The sequence below is a fragment of the Sminthopsis crassicaudata genome, chromosome 1, assembly GCF_048593235.1.
Source record: "Sminthopsis crassicaudata isolate SCR6 chromosome 1, ASM4859323v1, whole genome shotgun sequence".
Taxonomy (NCBI): domain Eukaryota; kingdom Metazoa; phylum Chordata; class Mammalia; order Dasyuromorphia; family Dasyuridae; genus Sminthopsis; species Sminthopsis crassicaudata.
This window is the reverse complement of record NC_133617.1, coordinates 524,355,585-524,378,468: the sequence shown is the minus strand read 5'-3', so window position 1 is coordinate 524,378,468 and position 22,884 is coordinate 524,355,585. Positions and strand designations below refer to the sequence as shown.

General features: G+C 33.9%; 1 protein-coding gene across 2 annotated transcripts in view; it reads left to right on the top strand.

The window, feature by feature from the left end:
• Positions 1-22,884, top strand: part of B9D1 (B9 domain containing 1) — a 41,017-nt gene that overhangs the window by 5,141 nt on the left and 12,992 nt on the right. For both annotated transcript variants that reach the window (XM_074281719.1, XM_074281718.1), the window contains exons 3-6: positions 347-458; positions 4,204-4,300; positions 9,046-9,108; positions 21,093-21,160. In XM_074281719.1, coding sequence (XP_074137820.1) covers positions 347-458; positions 4,204-4,300; positions 9,046-9,108; positions 21,093-21,160 — 340 coding nt within the window. The remainder of the gene's footprint in view (positions 1-346; positions 459-4,203; positions 4,301-9,045; positions 9,109-21,092; positions 21,161-22,884) is intronic.

Genomic DNA, 22,884 nt, shown 5'->3' with positions numbered 1-22,884 from the left:
TTCCACCTTTTCCTCAAGAAAAATATATGAGGCTTTGTTAAAAATCTAGGGAGATTTGCATCTCTAATCTTCCAATTTAGATTTTAAAAAGGCAATAAGATTAATTTTGCATGGCTTTTTAAAATTAGTACCAAAGTTTTATAGTTTCCAATTTATAAGAAAATTAGAGGTGTAGAAACGCTATATTTTTCCTCTTTATTTTTACTTATTTTCATTGTTTCCTATGATGTTCTAGATCTGTATTTCTCCAAATGAAGGTTCATTTTATTTTGACTATTTCTGTAAAGTATCCCCTTGGTAGTTTGGAATAGCACTAAGTTTGTAAATTGCTATTTTTTTCCCCTAGGGCTTAGAAGAGGGAATATCCCAAATTACTTCTAAAAGTGCAGATGTACAGCACAGCTTGGTGTGGAACTTCCCTATTGATATCACCTTTAAAAGTACCAATCCTTTTGGCTGTAAGTAAAGTTGGAATTGAAGCAAGATATTAAAATTTGCTTTGGAATGTAAAATTTTAAAATTTTAGACTAACACCCGCAAGTGAAGTCTGGAATGACATAGGCTTAAACTGGACAAGATTTTGCCATGTCTTAAGACCTCTTATTTTCAAAAACTAATGTATAAGAAACAGGAGCTCAGAACTGTGACTCTAGAAGGAAGAATATTGACTGATAGGAATTTTCCTTAAAATGTCATCATTCCATTACTAAAAAAAAAAAAAAAAAAAAAAAAAAGGTTGAGTTGGGGCCATACGTGGAAAGTTCCCAGTTTTGCCTATTCAGTCCAGTATTCTTAGATGTATTGGATAAATCAGTATTAAATTGTATTTGTTTGTTTGTTTTTTAATAACAAAAGCAAAGTAGTCTAATGAGAATAAAACTGGACTAAGAGTCTAGTGGAGTTATTTAGTTCTGTTATGTCTGTCTGTGTCTTGGACAAGTCACTCAGATTCTATGGCTTTCAATTTCCTCACCTATAAAAATGGAACTAAAAATAACTTATGTCTTATCTGCCATCTTGTGATAATCAAATGGAATAATGTATGCAGAAACATTTTATATACTATAAAATGCTATGCAAATGTGTGTAAATTAGGATAATAATTATAATCTTTTGTAGTATGCTTTTTCTCCAGTGATGTTAATTAGTTTGCTAATTTTAATATTTCTCATGAAATAGTTTGGAGATGTTTTGTTATAGTTGGTATTTTTTAAAAATGAAACAATAGAATTTGTGACCTTAAGGTTCTTTTGGGAGCTATATATGTATAGAATCTATTAATTTTCCTTAGAATATTTCTCTAAAACCAATGGGCATATCTTAGAACTTAATAAAAGGCAGCTTAAAGTATCATTATTTTTATACTAGGTTAAGTTAACATTTTATTTAACTTGTAATATTTTTTTTTATAATGTAGTTGGGGAATCTCCAATCTTTAGCTTCAATTTATTCTTGTTCTGCTGGACAAACAGTAAAAAGTGGCATGTGTAGTTGGGAAAAGTTTTCAGAATTTTTAGTGGCAGTGTTCTAAAAGTCCACAAGATGGGGATGTTGTATGAAAATCTGTTTTGGGGGGCAGGGGCATGTCTGTGTCACTATTTTTCTGTCTCTTTTGTGTCTCTCACTCTTATTTCATACCACATTTCTCTTTATTCTTTATTTATTTCTCTTTATATACGTTAGTATGCCTCTTTGTCCTTGTGTATATCTCTGTTTCTTCTGTTTTTGTCTAAATATCTCTCTGGGTTGTTCTTTGTTTCTGTGTCTGAGGAAGTGTCTTTAAATTTCTGCCTTTTTAACTTACTACCTATGTGACTGAGCAAGTCTCACTCTGGGCCTCAACTTTCTCATCTGTAAAATGAAAGGGTTGGACTAGAGAGCAGGAGGTCCTCTCACCTTTCAGTCTGTGATCCTAAGAATGATGTGATCATGTCATCTTCTAAGAGTTGAATTGAATCATCAAATAATGAAGAATAGGGATACACAGATAATTAACATTGCTTGAACATAGTATCCATTAAGGGTAGAGTACATCACTCTCAGTAGCAGGTTAGACTAGACACAAGGTATAGTTAGTTCAGCAAGGAACTAGGCCATCTAGGATCCAAAGTCAGAAACTTTCCAAACTATCAAGGAGAGCTTTGTGGGGGGATCAGAGGTGTCACTGCGCAAAAAAAAAAAAAGAGAGAGAGAGAGAGTTGCTTTGACCATGAAGCTTTGAAATCATTAGCTTACTCTTTGATGCTATCAGCTATCTCTACCTCTCCCCTACCATGAAGCTAAAGCTTCTCATCTTAAAGGCTTCTCATCTTAAAAAAGCATTTTATAGCTGCTATAAAAGTCAAGACTCTTTAAAGGGACATAGTCCTCTTAAAAAACAAACAAACAAACAAACAAAAACAACTAGAGTGAGGGTTTAGCAGAGGTGTCTAAGAGTTGACTGTAGAAGGTGAACATCTGAAATGGTTCATTGGAGGGTGATCACTCTTCTCTGTGACCTATTAGCTTTGTAGGGAAGGAATACTACTAGAGGTAGAGAACACTAAGCCATTAACAACTGTATTAACAAAGGCCATAGGAGATAATACTTGAGAATTTTTAAAATCCAAAGTTGATCGTGGCTGCTGGAGGCTTTGGGCAATCTGAGGGACCAATTTAAGTAAGAAGATTTTAAATCTTTTTCATAGAGTTGCGAGCCAAGATTTGGTTAACTAGTGCTTGATAATAAGCAAAGCTTAGAGAAAATGTGTTCATATTTCTTTAAGTGTTGTTTTAAGTGGCTTTTTCTCATAAATATTCATGAAGATCTCAGTAAGATAGATTTGATTTGATTAGAAAAAAATATATTCAAGTGTGGAAATGTGGGGCAGTTATCTGTGCTTGAAGAGTCTGGTAACAAATCAAGAGTCTATAAGTCAAGACATCAACATATATACCTGAATATATTAACTTGTTTAGTAGGATGTGAGCTTCTTATGGTCAAGAATCGTTTCAGGTTTTGCTTTTGTTACCCCAGCACCTAGTGTAGTACTTTTTTGTGCTGCTTAGTAAGTGTTATTTTATGGCAGGTACTATTCACAGAAGGAAAACCATCAATTAAGAAGCATTGCCTTGAACAATATTATTCAAAAACAGTCATTTCTTTCTCCTTTATCATGTATATATTATTACATATATAGCTATAAGTATATGTATGTATTTATGTGGCTATATATATATAATGTTAACTTTAAAATAATTATTTATCTGAAGTTTATACTTTTCGTTTAATTTTTAAAAATAGAACACTGTTTTATATTTTTCTTCTCTAGTTATCCCCAAATCAAACCAAAAAAAATTAAATTTCATATGACTTGACAAAGGCCTTTAGATTGGCAAAATTTTTTTTAACTGTGCTTCAGTGACTTTCAATAGAAAAAGGCTTCTTTTTTCCTACTTTATAGCCTTTGCTAAATCCTCTATCTGCTGATGGGCTTGTCATGATTTGATTGATAGTTGTTGGTACTATGGCTGTTATAAAGGTACTGTCATATTTACACCATCTTCCATAGCTGCACTTTCTTTGAGGCCAACTTCATGTCATCAACCAAACCAGAAGCGGCCTCTAACCTGTAAGTGGCTGGAGTGGAAAAAAGCAGGCCAGAGCCAGGAAAGTCAGGGATCAAAGAGAAGCTTAATTAGTTTCAGAATGAGGGACAGGCTTGCAAGTGGAAGTCCTTCTGAGGAGGAGGGCAAAGCCAGGTCTTGTATCCATGAAAACCACAAGTGGGCTTGCTATAACAGTCATTCTTAGGTCTTAACCAGCAGTTCTCACAGCAGTCTCCTGAGTCCTCAGACATTCCTGGGGCCTGTGACAACAGTCTTCAAGTTGATTTTCTCACAGTGAGGTACAGAACCACAGTGTGGCGGGAACAAGAGTGCAGTATCTGGTTCAGTTCACTTGGTGTTACCAAAAACAGGGATTGTGAGCATGTCATGAGGGGTGATGGGTGACTCTGAGGTCCCGGGAAATAAGGAGTTCTCCCTTAGCGAACACTTTGTTCGAGGGTGAAGTCATCCAGAGCGTAAAGCATGGTTATTAGGCCATGTTCAGGGCACAGCCTGCTTGCTCTGGGAAACAGGTCCCTCCAAAATATTTTGACAATAGACTTAACAAAATATACTTCTTTTTACTTAATGGCTAACTATTGTGTTCTTTTCAAGGGCCACAAATAGTGATAAGTGTGTATGGACCTGACGTTTTTGGAAATGATGTGGTTCGAGGTTATGGAGCTGTACATGTGCCTTTTATTCCTGGCCGGTAAAGTCTCTTTGTTACGTTTATTCACTTGTATGTCAGCCTTTTTTTTTTTTTTTTTTTCCTGGAAGGAACTTCATTTCTATTATTTCAGTAGTATATTTCTTAAGACCTGTGCTAGCCCAATTTCATACTTTCTCAATTTTACAGTGTCACATTGGCAGAAGAATAGTAGCAAGATATGTATACATATATTGTATTTAACATGCATTAACATATGTAACATGTATTGGTCTACCTGACATCTGGGGGAGGGGGTGGGGAGAAGGAGGAGAAAAATCGGAACAAAAGGTTTTGCAGTTGTCAATGCTGAAAAATTACCCATGCATATATCTTGTAAATAAAAGCTGTAATAAAAAAGAAAAAAAAATAGTCGAAAAAAATTGTATCAAGAGTCTTATTACCCTCTCAATTTGAAAGCCTCCACTATTTAAACTAAATGCTGCAAGGGTGGCCCCATGCAATATAGTTTTGATTGGTATAGCTGTCTTTGGGTAGAACAGGGAACTGAGCAAATTTTGTCTTTTAAGTCCTTATACTTTCTGTATCAGTGCCTCCCCATCCCTTTTAAAAACAAACAAATAAATTGAAACTTTCTTTCATCTCTCTTTCTAATACCACCTCCCAAAGAAGGGAATGAATGCCACATCTGCCTGCCTCAGAGCAAATAGAAATTTGTCATATCACCTCTGAAAACTAGCAAATCCTTAATTTAAACCATGTGGCACATTCATTGATTTTGATTGTTGTGGAATAAAGACTACTGCCCAATAGCAGATGAAGATTGCTCAGAATTTGTATTAAACAGCCAGTTAGTTGAAAGACAGCTTCTTCAAAACTGTTTAGAATATTTGAGTAAAACAAGATCTCATGAGTATGAAAATTCTAACAGTTTCTGAAAATACAGGGGAAAGAAGTAGGCAGTTTTATAGTTTTTGTAGACTGAGGCAAAGATAGATACTTAAAGGTTATTTGAGGATCATTTAGGCAGTTTCATACAACTGGGTAACCATTCCTTATGCAGAGAAAAGCAGAGCAGTTTATAATTACCACAAAAAAAATGAAGCAGTTTGTGATTATAGAGGCAAGGGAGACTATATATGCTCTCCAGATTATATAGTCTTATCTTTTTTTCATGTTTTAATATTTTTATTTTCCCCAGTTACATGTAAGACATTTTTTTACATTTGTTTTTAAAATTTTGAGTTCCAGATTCTCTGTTACTCTTCATACTCCCCCTTTGAGAAGGCATATGTGAAGTTACACAAAACATTTCCATAAAAGCCACGTTGCAAAAGAAAACATAGATTTCCGCCCCCCCCCCAAAAAAAACTCTCAAGAGAAAAACTTTTTTAAAAAAGTATGCTATAGTCTGTAATCAGATATATCAGTCCTTTTTCTAAGTATGGTTAACATTTTTCCATAAGTCTTTAAGAGCAGTTTTGAATCATTGTATTGCTGTATATTCCCTCTTTTCAAATTAATGGAGGACAATTTTAAAGATAGAAGTCCTTAATCTTAATCTATGATTCTACATGATGCTATAGGAACAGTGGATTTTAGTGATTGAAATTTCCAGATTTCTTATGGGATGAGATTCTTATGAGATGCAGCTACGGCTTATATAGATCTCTTGATTTAAAAAAAATTTTTTTAAAATACTAGATTTGTGATTTCATACATTGGAAACTTTCTTTACCAATTCAGATTGGTACCTTCTCTGCAATTTAAATCATTAGATATTTGCCTGGCACAGTAAGAAATTAAATAATTTGCTAAGGTTTACATCATCAGTATGACCTATCTTCTGTGGTAAAATACTTCTGTGGATGGAAATATATCCTCAATAATGTAAATTTTGTACCATTAGGTTTGAAACATAATCTCATGGTTTTTGGTATTTCATAAATTTTCTGTTCTAAAGATAAGAGATTAAGGGGAGAGGGGCCATAGATTGTTCTAATTAGAATGTAACAATCTATAGGCTTTCAGTACTTCCTACTTTAAGATCCTAGCTCTGTATTCATTCAGACCAATTTCAGTTCTGATTTTTAAAAAGAGCTATCAGGCATTTTTCTCCTTGTTGTCTCTGCTAGCTAATTACATCCTCATATATTTTGAACAAAACTTAGGTTTAGAACATATCCAAATTCTCTCCAAAAGGGGTTAATGGTCCCTACTAGAAAAATATTCAATATACAAAGTAGATTTGGTATAGAACTGCTATTGACTTACTTTACTACAAAAGAAAGTCTTAAAAAGTAAAAGATTCATTGATAAATACTTAAAACATGAAAAATTTCCTATAATTTCAATTATACTCTTCTGGCAAGTTGATTCTTCCTGAAGATTATTCATTTCCTAAAACTCCACCCCTCATCTAAGCTAGACTAATTTTTCTCTAAAAAGTATTGAAATAATTTCAAGACTTAATTGGCTCAGGGGACTAAAGATTTAAGCAGTTGACATACCTTCCTGGTAGATTAGATTAAAAAAAAAAAAAAAAGCTCCTTCCTCTGCCTCCTGATTAGTGGATGATTTTTGATAGATCCCCTCTCTCTTCATACAAAGTTATAAAAAGACAGGATGCAAGAACAACTAAATAATGCAATGGAGAGAATGCCAGGCTGGAGTCAGAAAGCTTCTTCTTCCTGAGTTGAGATCTAGCCTTAGACACTTCCTGGCTATGTGACTCTGGATAAGTCACTTTACCCTGTTTACCTCAGTTTCCTCATCCATAAAATGAGTTGCAGAATGAAATGCCAAACCACTCCAGTGTTTTTGCCAAGAAAACTTCAAATGGGGTCACAAAGAATCTGCTGTAAATGAACAGCAACAAAAACTAAGAAAAAGAAAAAGAAAAGAAAAACCTCCTCCCTTTCAGAAGAAAAGTCTAGTCCCAAATGAACTCCTGGGACAACCACAAGGATTCAGGACCAAAAAATACCTCCTCCCCCTCATCTCCTGGTGAGAAATGAAACTGCCTCCTTGTGAAAATTCTATAGGTCCTTATTGCTTTTAGAGCAACCTAGAAGAAAGTCCAGATAAAATCTCTGCAGGGTTCCTATAGCATTCCCCACTTTTTTCTAATGAGTTAATTGCTCTATAAAAAGCACTTCAAATGGACATCTGAACTTAACTGATGAGAGGATGAACAAGCTTAGTTCAAAAGAAGGCAAATTCAGTTGAGAATACTATGTGGGGCTCCTCAAGAAGCATTAAGCACTAAGAGTTAATTAGAATTATGCCCTAGCATACTCCAAGATAAGTATCTTGAATGAATTATTCAAACAATAGAGAACAAGGTAAAAATGTCTATTCAGCAATCTCCCAATATGTTTCATTACTTGTCTAGGGAGTATAGTGGAAGTTATAGATTGTTTTAAGTATTTGTTATTGTATGTTTAAAGTTCTTTGTGTTTTCTTTCACAGTGAAAAAAATAAATAACTGTCTTATACCTGATTTCCTTTACATTCTGAGTGCTTTTTTAGATGGGATCATACTAATTCTTTTTTTTTTTTTTAAACTCTAGAGATGAGCCACTTGTAAACTTAGTTTAATTATACTTCTCAAAAATTCTCCTCTGATAAGGAAGTACATTTCAATAAAGACAATTTAAAAAAAAAATCTTGTCCCTTTCTCTTTAGAGCTGAACCTGGTCTAAATGAGTTCAGAAAAAAAGAGGCCTCATTGCAAAATGTCACTTTTGGCCTTTTGGCCATAGATAACAATCTATCTAGATAACAATTTAACAAGAAATAAGAATATTGCAGTTTTAATGTCATCCTTCTTTCTAATTAATCCATTTAGGATTAGTGGTACTAGAAGACAAAGTATCTATGAGACTGCTGCTAGGGTAAGCATAGACTGGCCAAATAGAAGGTTTGGGTAGAATTCATCCTAAGGAAGAGAGAGAAAAGCTGTCATCTGGTAGTTTTATTTTGTTGAAGGCCTGAAAGTATCGACCTAGGCCTCATTTTTAGAGGAAAAGGAGGATAGCATTTGGCCTGTATCCCTTCCATCCTTATCAAGAATGCTTTAATTAGCACTATTTCACTTATAAATGGGACCTTTTGTATAATGGTTTCCAACATGAAAGCCTAGATTCTCCCTTATATAAAACCAATTGAGTTGATATAATACTTTGGTGAACTAATGGTTTTCTGTTTATGCAGAATTTTGTTGTATAGATATTATAAATTATAATCTATTTGTGTTGCCCCTAGAGTATAACTGTGAAGTAGGAGGTTAGGTTTCTTGGTAGAATGGGAAAAGTTCCAGATTTAGAGGAATACTTAAATTTTGAATCCCAGTTCTTCAACTTGCTGGTAAAATTGTACTTTTTATGTGCCTCAATTTCCTCACCTTTAAAATAATGAGATTAGCAGTTTAGTAGACCTTTAGGCTCCCTTTCAGTTCCAAAATCCTTTGAGCCTAGATCTTTATAGATGTAATGCTATGTCTCTCTTCCTAACTGTTCTTCCCTTGTTAAAAACCTGGCCACTGAGTGTTATTCCTTTCAGGTATATTTGCTTTTTAAAAATTCTTTAGGGCTTAAGATGAAAATTCCAGGCCTAGTGCCCGATTATTTGAATGTTAAAAAGTAGAATAGGATCTTCTGGGCTTCTCTTCCCCTCTCTCCCCCCATCTACCCTGATCACATAACATACTTGTATATTTCTCTGATTGTGATTTCTTTTTGTGTTTGTTATACAATTCCTAATTTGTGTTCAAATGTATATTTCAGACACAAAAGGACTATCCCGATGTTTGTACCAGAATCAACATCTAAACTGCAAAAGTTGACAAGGTAATTGCAACACACTTCACAGAAACAGGAGTTTTAAACCTGGAATTCATGAGCTTTAAAAAAATATATTTTGATAATTATATTTTAATATGATTGATTTCCCTTGTATTCTTAGACATTTTATTTTATGCATTTTAAAACATTCTGAGAAAAGATCTTTAGATTATACTGGAGTGACAAAAACTTTAAGATTTGTTTTAGAAGATAGGATTAGCAACCTTGACCCCAGAGGAATTAAGAAAATGAATCTTTCTTGCTTCTGGGTGTGGGAGGAGAAAATATAAGTGTGGAACAGTGTATATACTGCCACACTCAATTGATGTTTTGGTTCACTTTGCTGAACTTTTTTTTCTTTTTTTCTTCTTTGTTTCAACAAATGGCTCATGGCTTACTTGATAAGGAGGGAGGAAAGGATATATTTGGAATTGAAGTAATACAAAAAATATATCGTTAAAAATTTTTAAAAAGAGAGGCAGCTAGGTGGCGCAGCGGATAGAGCACCAGCCTTGAGTTCAGGAGGATCCCAAGTTCAAATGTGATCTCAGGCACTTAATACTTCCTAGCTGTGTGACCCTAGGCAAATCACTTAACCTCAGCCTCAGGAAAAAAAAATAAAATAATAGATAAAAAATTCACCTTCCACTTTTTTTTTTTCCATAAATTTGCAAAGTATTTTAAGGCAACAATCCTGTGAGGGTTATAATAGTTCAAGTATTATAATGTCTGTTAGTAAATGGGTCACATAGGCTTAAATGCTATAATATATGTAAAATTACTTTTTAGACCTTAAATGTTAAGTAAGAGTTAGCTATTTTATCCATATTATATATGAGGAAATTGAGACTTAGAAAGTTTAAATTATGCTCCTAGTCACACAAGTTAACAAGTTGTGTGTGCTCCAAAGTCTCAATACAGTTTTAAGCTATTTAAAAACTAAGGCTTTTTGAATATTATGTATAAGAGGCAGAATTGAACCTCTGTCTAACTGACTTTAAATTCAGTGTGCTATGATATTTGTTTTCTGAACCAAATAGAAAACAAAAAGTTGAACAAAGCATATCTTTATAATATTCAGCTTTCTTTTAGTGGCAGAATGTTTTAATGAAAAGAACACTGGGTTGGGGAATAGCAAATCTGGTTTCTAGTTTCATTTCTATAATACCTTGGAGCTAGACTAGATATTCTATTAAGTTTCATATTATGTGTTTAACTTTCTGGGAAAGTTACTTGACTTCTTGGATCTCTGATCTAGTTTTTTTGTATGAAAAGAATTTGGACAGATTAACTTGAAAGTTTCTTTCTAGTCCCAAAATTTGACAATTCAGCAAAATCACAGAGTTGTTTCTGAACATCTTCACTCACAAAGCTTATTTGTAGCAAGATAATTAAAACCTCACTTTGCAAATACATTTACAAACTAGTTAGACTTGCTTTGCCTTCCAATATACAGTTATGACAGCTTGATAATTTTTAATGTACTAACTCCATGAAAAGAATAATTGGAGGCAATGAGACTAAATATTTTATTTTCATAATCTTTCTCTTATTTATGTCTACTAAACATCTCTGCCACATTTCTTACTTAGCTTTAATTACTGAGTGAGTGTTGCCTCAGACAATCTGAGACCAGATAAAGACTTTATCTTAAAAAGGCCAGGTCTACAGTGGGATCCAGGGCTATCTTCTATCATGCTGATCTATATCTGACCACTGGACCCAGATGGCTCTGGAGGGAAAAGTGAGGCAGGTGACCTTGCTCAGCCCTCCCTCATTTCAATCCAATTCATTTGCATGTCATAGTATCACCTCCCTAATGTTCATGCTCCTCTTCGAGAATAAAGGACAAACAACAACAATCTCAACATAAAATTGTTATCTCCAAACTATTTTGCTTAAAATTTTGCTGTCTAAAAGCTAATCTAATATGATTTTTAAAAGTAATTTTGGGGATCAGTTATGATATAATTCCATATATGTCAACTGAATATTTTTAATAAATATTTTTCTATATTACTGAATGAAAATGTCACCCAGCACTCTGCCACAACTCTTATTTTCTGCCATTTAGTGTTTTTATTATTGAAATGGAGAGAGGGAGAGAGTATTCTTTTTTTTTTTTAATTTTTATTTTATTTTATAATTATAACTTTTTTTTTTGACAGTACATATGCATGGGTAATTTTTTACAACATTATCCCTTGCACTTACTTCTGTTCAGATTTTTTCCTTTCCTCCCCCAACCCCCTCCTCCAGATGGCAGGCAGTCTTATAAATGTTAAATATGTTACAATATATTCTAGATACACTATATGTGTGTAGAACCGAATTTCTTGTTGCACAGGAAGAATTGGATTCAGAAGGTAAAGATAACAGTTTACACTCATTTCCCAGTGTTCCTTTTCTGGATGTAGCTGATTCTGTCCATCATTAATCAATTGGAATTGGATTAGCTCTTCTCTATGTTGAAGATATCCACTTCCATCAGAATACATCCTCGTACAGTATCATTGTTGAAGTGTATAATGATCTTCTGCTTCTGCTCGTTTCACTCAGCATCAGTTGATGTAAGTCTCTCCAAGCTTCTCTGTATTTCTCCTGTTGGTCATTTCTTACAGAACAATAATATTCCATAACCTTCATATACCATAATTTACCCAACCATTCTCCAATTGATGGACATCCATTCATCTTCCAGTTTCTAGCCACTACAAAAAGATCTGCCACAAACATTTTGGCACATACAGGTCCCTTTCCCTTCTTTAGTATTTCCTTGGGATATAAGCCCAGTAGTAGTATGGCTGGATCAAACGGTATGCACATTTTGATAACTTTTTGGGCATAATTCCAGATTGCTGGGAGAGAGTATTCTTAAAATTTTTTAAGTGGGACTAATGTAGAATGTATGACTGGTATGTTTTGGTGGTCAAATCAAGGGAAAGGAAGAGTGGTGCAACAAGACTTAGGGATCATAGGATTTAAGATGGAAGAAATCCTCTCATTATATAGACGACAAAATTGAGACCCTGTGAGATTAGGTTATTTGCTTAAAGTCATACAGAAATAAGTTAGCATTGCATATCCTCTGACTCTATAACAAGATAGCGTGATAGCACAGTGCATAGAATATGAGACCTGAAGTCAGGAAGACATCTCCCTGAGTTCAAATGTGACCTAATATATCCTGGACAAATCACTTAACCCTATTTATCTTGGTTCCATTTGTAAAATGAGCAGGAGAAAGAAATGGCAAAATGCTCCAGTGTTTTTGCCAAGAAGCCCCCAAAGGGGATCGCGAAAAGTTGGATATGACTCAAACACGGTCTTCAGATATTTGAAGGACTAGTATGTGGAAGAGAGAAGAGGCAGTCTGTGATGCAGACCAAGTTGCAGGGAGACATATTTAAGATAAAGATAAGGAAGAATTTTATAAGAATTAGAATTTTTATAAGAACTTCTCAAAAAGGAACAATTAATTCCCTGTTACTGGCTGCATTTAAGGACAGAGACTGGGTGACCATTTATGAGAGGTGTTGTAAAGAATGCCTGTTTTGTACCCAGACTAGATGGTCTCTGCTGTCCTTTCCAGCTCTTTGACTCAATGAGATACCACTTAAAAGATGACTGCAAAAACAAAGCAAAACCAAAACCAAACAAACCAAACCTCTTTAATATTTTGGAGTTTCCAAAAAGAGAGAAAAATTGTTAAACTTCTGTGTAGAAATCAGAATGATATCCATTTCTTTTGTGCCCAAATACTTGCAAGAATATTTTTTTGTATAAACTGCTTAAGGAATTAACTGTGAGATGATTGTTATTAAGGGTATAACAATGGGGAAAACAAAATGAGACTGTAGTAAAAATGTAGTGTAATAGTAAAAAGATCATCTGGAGTCAGAAGGATCTTGATTTTGAATCCTATTTACTATTTACATTTACTAGCTTTGTAGACCTGGACAAGTTTTTTCACCTCTAATTCTTAATTTCCTTACTCTTAAAATGAGGATAATAACATCTGTACTACCTTTCTTTTTCTTTTCTTTTTTTTTCTTTCTTTTTTTTTTTGAGGCAATTGGGGTTAAGTGACTTGCCCAGGGTCACACAGCTAGGAAGTGTTAAGTGTCTGAGACCAGATTTGAACTCAGGTCCTCCTGACTTCAGGGCTAGTGCTCTATCTACTGCACTAGCTAGCTGCCTCTGTACTACCTTTCATAGAGGGTTGTCATAGAGAAAGTATCTTAAACCTTGGAAGTGCTATATAAGTTATCATAATTATTAACAGTTAAAAAATGAGTGAAAACTTTTAAAATGACAGTGTTACTTTCCATATATGAATATCCTCAATAATAATAATAATAATAGCATCTTTTAACTAAACTAACCCATTATATGTACTCAGCACAGTATTCTACTACCCTAGCTTTTCACCTTTGCAAAGAAGGGTTAGAATGCAATCAAATTAAACTTGAAACTGAAGATTAAAGTCTATACAGGTGGTATTTACTGTGAAATGTAGTATATCCCAAAAATCTTAGTGCATTTTTAAGTTATTAAAGCCTAAATCAAATATTGTTCAGTCTGGTTTATAGACTTGTGAAATCCAATTTTTTTTTTTTTTTTTTACTAAGTACTATAATCAAGGGAAAATATTTAAACAATTAGCCTGTAAAGTAGAAGACTAAAAAGACAGTCCTACAAGCACACAGAGGTTTAAGATCCCATAGCCAGTAAAAAAAAATGCTGAACAGTTTCATTGAGGGAGAAATATAAAAAAGGGGAAGATGGAAGTATGTGTTCTAGGGACCTGGGTATAACACCTTGATAAAATCTGGCGAATTGTTGTTATAGGATTATCTAGGTTAGTGGAACTCGGGCATTAGTGGGAGGCAAAGAAAAGCTTGAACCTGGGGACTGGTACTGATTTAGGGGAAGGGGGAGGTCAACTAATTAATATTCAGACTCCTTACCCATGGGAAAAGGCAATTTTACTCATTACTAAGCCTTATATTGACAGGATGATTTGGGATATTAGCTTCCTGCCATTTTCCTTATTGGGGTGGAAGAATAAGTCTTTTTTTTATATAGCTTTTTATTGACAAAACATATGAATGATTAATTTTTCAACATTGACACTTGCAAAAACTTCTGTTCCAACTTTTCCCCTCCTTCCCTCCACCTCCTCTCCTAGATGGCAGGTAGTCCCATACATGTTAAATATGTTAAAGTATATGTTAAATACAATATATGTATATATATTTATACATACTAAGTCTTTAAACAGAGTTAATGAACTTCTTAATAGTTCTGCTTTATTTGGTTTTGTGATTCAAGTTAAGGCAAATACTTGCATTTGGGAATTTCTAGAAAATTGGTACCTAAGGAAAGAATAATAATCACAAACTATTATTATGGAGTGCAATAAACAGGGAAAGCAAGTGTATACATACACACACGCACACACACACACACACACACACATACATTCACACACAGAGGGAATATAAACAGCAGTTCATTCCCACAGATGCAAAAAACTCTGCATAAGAGGAGATGGATCATTCAGAAAATATTCCCCAAATTGGGGTTCAGGTGACAAAATTATATATTCTTAGAATGGACTTAAGAATAGGTAATCAATCAGTGTTAGATGTAAGAAGAGGTATTCTTAATCAGAGCCTATTGTGATAGAAAAGTTCTTGGAGTCCCTTATAAATTATAGGTAGAAGGAATTTTTTTATTGGTAGCACAAACCAGTGAATCTGAGACAGTAAAAGGAAAATGACTCAGAAAGAGTTCATCCATTCAGAAAACTGTTAGCCTTCAGAAATATATTAAGAGTGGAAAAGCACAAACTGTCTATTTTGCCTATCTGTCTCTATGGTCATTAGGGTCACTCAGCATAAGTGACTTCTTATTGGAGTTCTATCATTATGACTAAAACTTCAAATTATAATATCAAACTATATAAAATTTAAAATGATCACAACTTCATACATAATACATATTAGCTAATGTTTAGTCTTCATATGTATATATTCTGTTCTGTATTTAACACCAAAAAGATACACATTTTCATAAAGTGTAGCAGAAAAGGTTATGTGAAAGTGGATCTCTATAATATTCTTTTTAAATGGTATATAATAAATGTTACTGTAAGAGCTATTCTATTCTTCTATGTTTACTTTTGAATTTCTTAATTATTTACATTTTTTAAAATGTGATTGATTTTTCTTAACTTATTCTTTTTGGGGACAGTGTTATTGCTAATTGATACTATATATTTTTCCTTGTTTCTGTTCATTTCATTTTGCATCAATTCATATAGTTCTTTCCAAGTTTCTTTGAAATTGTTCTTTTTATCATTTCCTATGGGACAATAAATTCCATTACATTTATATCACTATAGTGTTTTTGGTTATTCCCCAGTTGATGAGTACTTCCTTTGTTTCCATTTCTTTGCCTCAGTAAAATTGCTGCTGTATATATTTTTGTGCATAAATGACCTTTTCCTCCTCCTTTGATTTCTTTGTAATTGTATGGCTTAGTCAAAGGATATGCAGAGTTTAGTGACTTTTTGGTAAAAGTTCCATATTGCTTTCTAGAATAGCCTCGAAGCAGTGCACAATTCCATGAACAGTAACCAGTGTGCCTTTCTTCCCTTTTTTAAACCATCTTTGCTATTATGATAGATAGGAAATGGATTCTTAAAGTTCTTTTAATTTGCATTTTATTAATTATTGGTGATTTGGAGCATTTTTATTTGGCTGGTGATAGTTTGGATCTTTTCCTTTTTTCTGTTAATATTCTTTGACTACCTATCAGAGAATAACATTCATATATATATTTAGTCAGTTTTCTCTATATTTTGACTTCCTTTGGTCTAGCAGTGGAATCTGTAGAACTCAGAATTTGCATGTTTTGGTCATTCTTACCATAATTCCAGATTAATTGCCACAATGGTTGGACCAAGTCATAGGCCTGCCAACAATGCACTAAGTATGCCTGTCTTTCCACAACTCTTCCAATATTGACTATTCCCATCTTTGATATCTGGTAGGTTGCTATTATTATTTCAGTTTTATAGATAAGGAAATTAAGGCTTATGTGAGATGGGATTTGAACCAAAGTTTTCCTGATTTCAAGTCCAGAACTTTATTCACTATATCAGAAAACCTTTATATAGGCAGTTCTGTACAGAAGATAATCACAGGATTAATGTTAACAAATCTTCAAGTCATCTTTGACTTTTTCTCCCCAATATAATTTAATTACCAAGGCCTGTCAGTTTTATCTCAGTAGTATTTCTTTCATCTGTCTCTTTCATTTCCATTCCCACCATTATAATAGCTGCCCAACTAGTGTTCATCCTTTATTCTCTTTCTTCTCTAGATACTGCCAGATCACTTTCCTTATTTACACTTTTGATCACATTATCCTTCCATCATCTTTTTATTTTCAAATAAAATCCTAAGCTTTTCCTTTTTCTATCATTTCAAGCTCTGTATGGCCCCATTCTGCCTTTATCTACCGCTATGCTGTATGTAGCCCAGATTCTAATTAAATTGGATTACTTTTTTCCCCTAAGTATTGTTCATGATGGGCAGGATTCTGTGTTGCAGATGCCTTTTCCCCTCTACACTAATACCTGTTTAATTCCTACCTGTCTTTTAAAGCCCATTTTAAATGCTACAACCTCTATGAAGTCTTCTGTCTCCATGATCTACAGATCTTTTTCTTTTAGAATTCTTTACATTTCTCTTGTGACTTATAAAAACATTTTTCTATTCTGAATTGAAATTATTTTTGTACTTGTTTGTACTAGATTTAAACTCTTTAAGGGTAGGCAAGGAATGCATCTTTTTCAAGTTTGTACCTTTCTTGACAGATAATAATACTATGCTTTTCACATAATAAGCCCTTGATATGAATGTTTATTGAATTTGAGTGATCCTTTTTGTAGTGTGAAAGTGAATAAAGAGTTGCTTTGTATTGACAAAAAATGTTTCTTTTGCTTTTCCCTTCAGGTTTACTCCTCCAGCTAGTACATTTTCTTTTGTCATTGTAGGAATAGGAATGGCCTGTTTTGTTATTTGAAAATCCTTTCTAGTCATCCTTGATTATTAACACTAAAGTATGATTTATCTAAAATGGTATGTAATCAAAATATCAAGTATATTTGGAGTTTGAAATGTGTATTTGAATTTAGTTGTGTATGATGTTTTGGGAATTAAAGCAAAACACTGAAGTTGTGGTTAACCCTTCATTCAGAAGGAGCCAAGAATGGTTTCTCTATCTGCTTCTGGTTTATTATTCCCTAATTAAGCTAGTTAATGTAGACAGGGAAAGATAATGCAGAATGTTGGAGGGGATGTGGGAAAACAGGGACACTGATACATTGTTGGTGGAAATTATGAATACATCCAGCCATTCTGAAGAGCAGTTTGGAACTATGCTCAAAAAGTTATCAAACTGTGCATACCCTTTGATCCAGCAGTGTTACTACTGGGCTTATATCCCAAAGAGATCTTAAAGAAGGGAAAGGGACCTGTATGTACAGGAATGTTTGTGGCAGCCCTCTTTGTGGTGGCCAGAAACTGGAAATTGAATGGATGCCCATCAATTGGAGAATGGCTGAATAAATTGTGGTATATGAATGTTATGGAATATTATTGTTCTGTAAGAAATGACCAACAGGATGATTTCAGAAAGGCCTGGAGAGACTTACATGAACTAATGCTAAGTGAAATGAGCAGGACCAGGAGATCATTATATACTTCAACAACAATACTATATGATGATCAATTCTGATGGACATGGCCCTCTTCAACAATGAGATGAACCAAAGCAGTTCCAATAGAGCAGTAATGAACTGAACCAGCTACACCCAGCGAAAGCACTCTGAGAGATGACTATGAACCACTACGTAGAATTCCCAATCTCTTTATTTTTGTCTGCCTGCATTTTGGATTTCCTTCACAGGCTAATTGTACACTATTTCAAAGTCCGATTCTTTTTGTACAGCAAAACAACTGTTTGGACATGTATACATATATTGTATTTAATTTATACTTTAACATATTTAGCATATATTGGTCAAGCTGCCATCTGGGAGGAGGAGGAGAGGAAAAATTAGAATAAAAGGTTTGGCAATTATCAATGTTATAAAATTACCCATGCATATATCTAGTAAATAAAAACTATTAGATAAAAAAAAAAAAGGTAGTAAAAGTCGTGGAGGGTGCATGTAAAGCCTTTCATAGAAGAGTGTCAGGGCATCGAGGTGGCACAGGGGGCAGTCAGGTAGCACAGTGGATAGAACACCAGCTCTTAAAGTCAGGAGAACCTGAGTTCAAATCTGATGTCAGTCACTTAATACTTCGTGTGTGACCTTGGGCAAATCACTTAACCCTAATTGCTTCAGCCCAAAAAAAAAAAAAAAAATTGTTCATAAAGCACATAATGTGCCAAAACTCAAAGCTTGATTTAAATTTAAATCAAGACTAACTTTCCCATTCTTTGTAAGAAAGAATTGAATTCTTATTGGACATTTTCCCTTCTAGAACTCTGCAGTCTTGAATATCAGAAAAAGAAGACATAACAGTGAACTATTTTTGCCTCAAAGGAGGTGTCATTACAACTTGGAAATTCTTGTTGAAACTTAATCACCATTAAAATCTTCCTTTCTTCTTACTTTCAAGTAAGCATCTAGAAATATAAAATTTCCCCTAATAACCACTTTGGCTGCAATCCTACAAATTTTGGTATGTTGTCTCATCATTGTCATTCTCTTAGAATTAAATTATTAATTGTGTCTATGATTTGCTGTTTCATTCTTTAGGGTCAGATTATTTAATTTCCAATTAATTTTTGGTCTTTTTTCTCTGGCTCTTTATTACATATAATTCTTATTGCATCATGATCTGAAAAAGATGCATTTACTATTTCTGCCTTTTTGCATTTAATTGTGAGATTTTTATGTCCTAAAACATGGTTAGTTTTTGTATAAGTTCCATGAACCTCTGAGGAAAAAAAAAGTATATTCCTTTCTGTCTCCATGCAATTTTCTCCAAAAATTTATTTCCAAAGAACTTCTCTAGGAATTTGAATGCTATACCACTTGGTACATATGTGTTAAGTATTGATATTACTTCATTACCCATGGTACATTTTAGTAGGATGTAGTTTCCTTCCTTATCTCTTTTAATTAGATCTATTTTTGCTTTTGCTTGATCTGAGATCAGGATCTCTACCCCTGCTTTTTTTTTTTTTTTTTTTTTAACTTCACTTGAAGCATAATAGATTGTGCTCCAGCCCTTTACCTTTACTCTGAATGTATCACTCTGCTTTAAATGTGTTTCTTATAAACAACATATTGTGGAATTCTGGCTTTTTTTAATCCAGTCACTTCCATTTCATGGAAGAGTTCATGGCATTCACATTCATAGTTATAATGACTAATTCTTATTTGCCCCAAGTTATGCTTTTCTCTTTCCTTTTCCCCTTTCCCTCCCCCTCAGTATTTTGCTTTTGATCCCCACCTTCTTCAAATAGCCCTTCCTCCTTACATCCCCTGCCCTTTTCTTATACCTTTCCCTTACTACTTCTGTTTTCTCTTCTACTAGTCTTTTCCCCTTTCCCCTCCTACTTCCCTATAGCATGAGACAAGTTTCTCTGGGAAGCTAAATATGTCTTATATTCTCTCTTTGAGACAAATCTGATGGGAGTAAGATTCACACAATGTTAATCCCCTTTCCTTCTTTCCCTCAATTATAATAGATTTTCTTTACTTCTTCATGAGATATAATTTACCTCATTTTACCTCTATTTTCCTCTTCTTCAGTACAACCTTTCCCCCTCTAGTTTCTTTTTTATATTATCACGATAAAATTAAATTATACCTGCAGTCTGTAAACAAGAGATACAATTCTCAAGAGTTCTTTCTTTTTTACCTTTTTATGCTTCTCTAGAGTTCTGTTTGGAGATCATATTTTCTATTCATCTCTTGTCTTTTCATCAAAAATAGATGACATTCACCTGTTTCATTAAATATCCATCTTTTGAAAGATGATGCTCAGTTTTGCTGGATAGTTGATTCTTGGCTGTCTTCCAGATCCTTCCCCTTTTGGAATATCATATTCTAGGCCCTTTGATCCTTTAAGGTGAAAGCTGCTAGGTCCTAGGTAATCTGATTGTGGCTCCTCCATATTTGAATTGTTTCTTTCTGAATACTTGCAATATTTTTTCCTTGGTCTGATAATTCTGACACTTGGCTACAATATTCCTTAGTGCTTTCCTTCTACTTTCGTTCTCCAGTTTCCTGAATTTCCATTACAGATCAGGCTAAGACCACCCAAAATTGCCATCTGCTTTAGTAAATATTCTCAAAGAATTATTGAACATTGCTTCACACACACACACACACACACACACACACACACACACACACACACCACCACACACCCCTTCACACTTGAATGGCAGTTCGTTTGGAAAAACAGTTCTTTAGATGATTATAGAGAAAGAAGCTTTATAAATGTGTGTTATTCCAGAAGAGACTTTAAAGGTGTGACAGAAAGAATTTATTTTACTTGTATGTCAGCCTCAGGTCTAGATGATTTCATTGGCAGAGAGAACTCTAGACTACTCCTGCCACTTGGGCAGAGCCTTAGGGGAGCGACTGTAACACAGAGAGGTTGTATGACTTGCTCTGTGTCACCCAGCCAGATGGGTTGAGGCAGGATTTGAATCTGGGTCTTCCTGGTCTCAAGACTGGCTCTCTGTCAGCCATTACATGCTGCCTCTCATTTCACTCATACCAATTTTAATTTTCCTCTGGATACTTTTGAAGAAGAAAGAGTATTTTTGTTTGTTTTAAATCAGGAAGTATCTACAAATTCATTATGATGAAATTTCTTTACTTCAGAATGTAAGACTTAAGCATGTGTTTAATGAGTCATTTTACTTCTTTTATTCCTTTGTTTTTCTAGCTGGTTCATGGGACGAAGGCCTGAATACACAGACCCTAAGCTAATAGCTCAGGGAGAAGGAAGAGAAGGTAAAATTTAGGCTCTTTAACAAGCAAAATTAGCAAGTTTACTTATTTTACAGTCAGATTTCATTCCACGTGTATACAGTAAATGTTTCATTTAAAAATTTGTATATAAAAATACAATATATACTAACAAGTAACTAAAAGAACCTATAGAAATGTCATTCAAATAAAGCATTAAAATAACAAATATGCCAGACTATACATCTCCAAAGAGCTGACTGACAAATTGTCCAAGAGAATGACAATGTTTGTCAAAACTTTGGACAAAGAATATTTTTGATATCAGATATAGACTGAGCTTTGAGAAGAGAGTGAATGAAAAAGTCAAATATCCAAGAGAATAGAAAATCTTCCATTGTATACTTGGGCTTTTCATGTTATAAGAGTCTGACCCAAGGGTTATATTTTTTAAGTTTTTCTCACATCTCTTGGCTCGTAGCTTCTTCTAGGAAACCTGGGGAGAAATATAAGCAAGTTCTTATCAATCTGGGAAGGGGGAATGACTTGGAAGCATATAGTTTGTGGTTTTTTTAAGAGAAGGAAAACAAATTTGAGATCCTTGAATTAGGCCTAAAATTGTATGTAGATCATAATTCTAGTCCCAAATATGAGGCTTAGAAAAGACCTTAAAAATCAATAGAACTCTAATTCCATTTTGTAGATGAGGAATCAGAGCTCAAGCCAGGGTTTGAACCCAGGTCATCTGACTAAAAAATCCTCATGACAATGATGGTACAGAGTATAGGGGTTGTTCTTTCCTCTTCCATTTCCTGTCCTTTCTTCATGGTTTTCTACAGCTCTTTTGCAGTGTTCAGACAAGACAAAAACAAGTCTCTTAAGTTTCTCCAGACTTTAGATGCTATGTGACTGATATAAGGTTAAAGCAATACCCTATTTCTTTTGTCTGGTTCCACCAATCCACCTTTCTTCAGCATTTCCCCCCATTCATTGTCTATCATTACAACCTCACCGATTACCATGCCTGATAGGGAAAATGAAAAAAAACTGTCTTAGCAACCATTTAAAAATGGTTTCAAAGTAGCAATTACCTTTTAAAAGGAATAATCATTGACTCAGTCAGAATATAATTTCCTTTCTTACTTTGCTGTCTGTTTTCAAGTCTTCTTAAAAGAGAAAGTAATTATTATAAACAGCAAGCAGGTTATTTGTAGATGACAATTAATTCATTTATTATGATGGGCTAAGTTAAGTATACATGAATAGCCTAAATTTCTTTAGAAATATTTTTTATTAATTATGATTAGGCAATAGAATGTTCTATCTAGAGAATAAAGCAAGTATTTTAAGTGAATTATGTTTGTTGGAAACTATACTTGACATTGTAAACAGTGTATGGAGTCTTCAGTTTACATCACTGGGGGAAATGTATAAATTTTCTCTTGAACAGCAAGAATCTGTTTAATAGCTTTCAAAATAATTCATAGCCCTAAAACAAATACAACAAAAATACAACAAAACAAGATACTCAATTTTGCTTTGTGAAGCTAATAAATTAGAGAATAAATCAACCATATATGAAGTTAATTTTATAGAATTTTAAAACTACCCTAAAACTTTACTGTTCTTATAAGAGTTTATATTTTAAATCTTATCTGCCTATTTGGCAGATAAGTGACGATGGATAAAGTACTGGACCTGGAATTAGCAAAACTTAACTTCACATATGACCTCAACACTTACTAGCTATATGATCCTGGCAAGTTTGT